The 5,000-nt window shown below is 40.6% G+C and overlaps 2 protein-coding genes across 2 annotated transcripts in view; both read right to left on the minus strand.

Annotated features, from left to right (window-relative positions):
• The window catches only part of LOC138043938 (2-hydroxypropyl-CoM lyase-like), an 11,552-nt gene extending 6,808 nt beyond the window's left edge, over positions 1-4,744 (minus strand). The window contains 4 exon segments of the mRNA XM_068890468.1: positions 139-249; positions 252-287; positions 844-984; positions 3,730-4,744. Coding sequence (XP_068746569.1) covers positions 139-249; positions 252-287; positions 844-984; positions 3,730-4,302 — 861 coding nt within the window. The 5' untranslated portion in view covers positions 4,303-4,744.
• LOC138040783 (5-methyltetrahydropteroyltriglutamate--homocysteine methyltransferase-like) overlaps positions 4,740-5,000 on the minus strand; it is a 600-nt gene continuing 339 nt past the window's right edge. Inside the window, exon 1 of the mRNA XM_068886456.1 lies at positions 4,740-5,000. This exon is cut by the window's right edge and continues 339 nt beyond it. Within this exon, the coding sequence (XP_068742557.1) occupies positions 4,740-5,000 (261 nt within the window).

The following is a 5,000-nucleotide window of genomic DNA, read 5'->3' on the forward strand; positions in this document are numbered from 1 at the left end:
TGGAATAAAATAAACAGATGATGATGATGATGTTGACAACGATGACGATGATTATCATGAACCTGATCGAATTTATTATTATTATTATTATTATTATTATTATTATTATTATTATTATTATTATAATTATAACAGTACCTTGCTCTTCTTAAAATGTTGAAACAATGACAAATCATTGTGCCTATGGGCATCCTCAATTGATATTTGATCAAGCCCTGCTTGATCAAGTCTGTCAGCAAGCATAAAAAATTTCCATCTTTACTTGCTTTCTTATAGCCCACTTGATCCTGCGAGGAGGAAAATTTAACCCATCACAATTTCTAATGACAATGGGCGATCAATAGCCTCTGTATTGGAACATTGGAACATGATGATGCAGCTACTACAATGACTTTCAGGATTGATTTAAAACCAATGAACACAAGAAACATAAACAGAAATAATGGACGCTAAAAATGAAAAAGCTGCATCCTCTATAGATCCAATGAAATCAGAGATCGTGCGGATTTGCTTGGTATCTGTGAGCCTAGCCTGTGCCTCCTGTGGCAAATTTCACTCACCAACAATTGTCAAGATGAAAGTGACACTAAGGGTAGCAGTGTTGTAACACATTTATAATCTTGAGACAAGGCTGAGAGGCTGTACACTGTACAGGGCGTTTTAAAGGTAAGCAGTTCAGTGTTCAGGTCGAGGCTATTAATTAATCAATTTTGTATCACGCGACATTTTAACAAAGAAATGAAACAAACATTTTGTGTGAATGAAATCCCTATGAGAGATACACATACTTGTTAATTAAAGGATTAATTTTTCCTTTCCCTTCAGCAACAGCTGCACACTTACTAAATAATCAGGGTATCTACAACACAAATGAACAATCTTGACTTCATCTGTTGCCGACACTCCATCAAAACAAGATGAAAGCTGTTCGATACCATACTCGAGCGCCTTGTCAGGGAAACGCATTAAAACAGGCTCATCTACCTACAAAAAGATACTACCATTCTTAATTCAGGGGCACCCAACGACCAATTTGTTGTAAAATGTATTATTATACCCCAGTTAATGAAAATAAATGTTATTAAGGCATTTTCAGGTGTTTTTCAGTGTTGCTGGGAAAACATTATCTGTTCCTTTTTCCCAGCAAGACACACAAGAAATTTCCCAGCCAGCTAGATAAAATTGGTTGGTTTCCCAGCCAGCTGATCAAATTTATTTTCCCAGGAATTTCGCGCGCTTTCAAATCCCTCGATACAAAACGACCGAACAAAAGCGACAAAACCGGGACAAAACAGGTTCTTTACGCAAGCGCAATCACTCTGACCAGCCGTCGTATGTTTGTGACTATTCTCTGGGAGAGGGAAGAGTTTTGTTTTTTTTTCTTAGTCGTCTTCAGTCTTCAGAGTTTCTACAGACAGCTCGGGTTGAAATGCTAGAAAAAGTCAGTAATTCCCAGGCAAAACCTCTATCAACAACAAAATTTCCCGGCCAGCTCATCGAAACACCTGTATTTTTGCCAGCCAGCAAGATTCCTCTGGGGAACAGATAATGTGAGGAACAGATTCGTTGGGTGCCCCTGTTAATTGATTTTAAGGCAAAGAAAAGAAAGGTTAAATCGATATGTAGGTCCACCTTTGTCCACAAGAAAGCCATGGAGAAGTGGTGATAGTTAAAGAGGAGCGGCAACTTTCCATCTTTTCCAAGTGACCACGCTTGTGTGAACATTACAAAACCCTTTAAAATCCGTTAAATTTTGCAAGAACGATAATTCGCTACTCTAAGCTCAAACGTTTTTCGTTCCCAATATAAATCTCCCCACCCAAAGCAAACATATGTCACCATCGTTAAACTTACACAGAATTTCGGACTATTCATATTCTGGTAATTCAAAATGTAGTTGTTTCACAAATTGATGTGACGACTGACCCGAAGAGAGGTCACGAATAAAGTTGCGGATTAGAGTTTTTCCAAATATGGACGTCACTCATGCAGATCGATGGCGAAACAACATTTTGGGTTGAGAAGTGCCCAGAAGTACCCACATTTTCACATACTTTCGGCGTCGAATATTTTATCATAATACACCACTTTAATGAGCCTGCAAGTGGCACCTGTGATCGGGAATTTTTTATCATTGCATTTGAAGGCGATCGCACAAACGCGGATTCAGGTTTAATTCACTTTTCTTTCATTCCCTATGTTGAACGAAGGAATAATTAATTTGAACTAGCAAGGGAGACCTACACATCCACAGATCGACTCAAAACAACATCGGGTATTACCCATCGCCGCCGTTCGCTCGTGCACTCGATGTAGCTCATATGAGGTCATAAGAGCTTCCCTACATTTCAATGTAGCACACGTAAAATCATCCGACTCTACGCCAAATTTTTCTTCCGACTCGCAACGCTTCTTAAGAGCCGAAACCTTGACAAAAATAACATCGTAGTCTCCATCACTGCTCACCTCTGCGTTGTGGCTGGAAGATACTGATTACGTCACTCTTTCAGTTGATAATATAAAAGGAATCGCTATGCATTATGGGATACTATTTTTGGATCCTCTCCTCGGCTCGCTAGCGTGACTAGAAAAAGAGGGCTGTTCGGCCATAGGTGCCCCAATTTCGTTGAGCTTGGTTTGGTAAGGTCGTCAGGCACGACAAACAAACCGAACTCAACGGTTGCCGTGTGGTGCTCAAAGTGTAAGAGGATCTTTTCCATCGTTTCATCGTTTCGTTTGGGACACTAACAGCCGCCTCACGTCGCTGGCAGGGCTTCGATTGCACGGCTAGCCGATTGAAATGAAAGAAAAACCTTTGCCCTTGAATTCTACGGTAGAATTGGAATATTTGACTCCATTTGGTGGGCTCCTGAGAATTCAGTGTTCAGCCTTGGTATTTTATTATAACCGTTGACTTTCCTGGAACTGATAATGGCTTAATTCGCGTCAAATCTAAAAAAACAATTACACAGGAAGGAAGCGACCAACAATAGCAATAAGGTTAGGCTCAACTGAGAATTTTTTCGTAAAATTATCTTCTCAGGTCTTTTATCGGGATTCCCATGCAAATCCTTATATTTTGTTGGCTTTCCCTCACATTGAGCTTGGGATACCTGTGGTTCGCCTGACTGAGAAGTACGGTGTCATGGCATGGCCCGGCAGCCCGGTGAGGTTAATACGTTGCGGGTGTCGGGAAGATATATGTGCAGTGTTCTTCAAATCTTCCAACCACTAGAACAATGATAATTTTTTTACCTACGCGGATCCTTTGTCTAATCAGGAACCTTGAAAAGCTAGTTGGCTCCCAAGGACTTTTTGCAATTCAATGTATAAGGAATTCGAGTGGTGTTAGGAGGCAGCCTGGGACAGTTTAATCCGTTGCCAAGCGATAGAGTGCTCCCAGCATACCATAAATTTCCGAAAATAAGCCCCTCCAAAAGGGAGCTTGTACTTGGAAAACTGCCCTCAAATACAAAGTAAAACAAAGCAAAAACGGTAAATTTACTTCCAACTATAAGGCTAGCCCAATCGATTTGGAAACGCAAATTTCCCTCAGTAGATAAGCCCCTCCAAAAGGGCCTATGAAGAATATAAGCCCCGGGTATTATTATCGGAATTTTACGGTATTTTGTAAGAATCCTAGCTTTTCCCAAATATAAACATAAAACCCATTGCACAAAGAACCAGTATTGGAAAGCTTATTAAGAACCACGTGCAGTTTTCTCTCACCTGAATATAATTACAACCTGCAGAAACAAGAGCTTTTATCTCTACGTTGATAAGCTTTGAAAGCACTTCGCCTAAAACCTTCTGGTCACCGTAATATTGATCCACGACTGAGTCCGTTATTGTCATCGGACCTGGAAGAGTAATTTTCATCGGCAGTTCCTTGAATAAATCTTGCGAATTCTTCCATTCTTTCCAAACCCAAGACTCGTTGCCTGATGTCGAGATCTCAGCGACAATACGAGGAGCAAGAATTGTAGCAGCTTCACGACGAATGTTTTTCGAGCACAAGTTGTGAAAATCAAACCCCGTCAGCTTTCTGCAGAAGTAGTACATACAGTTTTCCCGTCTAAACTCGCCATCGCTGATCACATCAAGGCCTGCATCAGCTTGCAATTGAGCTGTCTCCTTGACGGCCTTCTTGATCAATTCCTCCGTTTTTCTAGCTACTGAAGTTTCTATAAAATGTGTGTACTTTTCGGAGAAATCTCTTGTACAAGTTGGATCAAACCAGTCAGGTATGTTCAAGAAAGAGGGTTTAGGAAAGGAACCGATGACTGTGGTAGAAAGCGGCATAACTGTGTTGGCTCGACACCGCCGCGGAACAGCATTCACTGTCACGAAATAGAGGTGAGGTCGTTTGGCTCGTCACGCACTTTTTCGTATGTTTCTACCCAAAAATAAGGTGTTCTGACAGAAAACTTTACCTTACTGATTTTATTGTGCTGCTTTGATGAGATATAATTTGCACATCCCAAATTTCTATTCAATTCTCGTGAGCCATGTAAAAAGACTTTCGAACGTTTTCCTTGCTTTTTTCTTTCAGTGAACCGCACGTGACAAACTTTTGTCAAACTCGACAAATGTCAGAAGATCGCACTGCGCATATGGTATTCTAAAGGTCGCGCACTAACGTTGAAAAACATTTGATTTCTGAACGTTTTCAGTCTAATATAATTGATTTGATACTTGAGGTAGCTACGAACTTTCGCGTGACTTCCTGTTTTACATCATTAAAGTTGCGTGACAAAGGAATCACTAACCTGGATATATTGGCATCCAGCGGATACTAGACCTTTCACTTCTTTCTTTATTATCTTTGCCAGAATACTGCCAAAGACCTTCTCGTCACCATAAAATTGATCCTCAATTGAGTTAATGATGGTCATAGGCCCTGGAAGGGTCATTTTTACGGGTAAAGTGGATAAACCTTGTGACATCTTCCACTCTTTCCAAACCCACGGTTCCCTCTCTTTCACCGTCACTTCACCTAT

Source organism: Montipora capricornis, chromosome 3 (genome assembly GCF_036669925.1).
Source record: "Montipora capricornis isolate CH-2021 chromosome 3, ASM3666992v2, whole genome shotgun sequence".
NCBI classification, from domain to species: Eukaryota; Metazoa; Cnidaria; class Anthozoa; order Scleractinia; family Acroporidae; genus Montipora; species Montipora capricornis.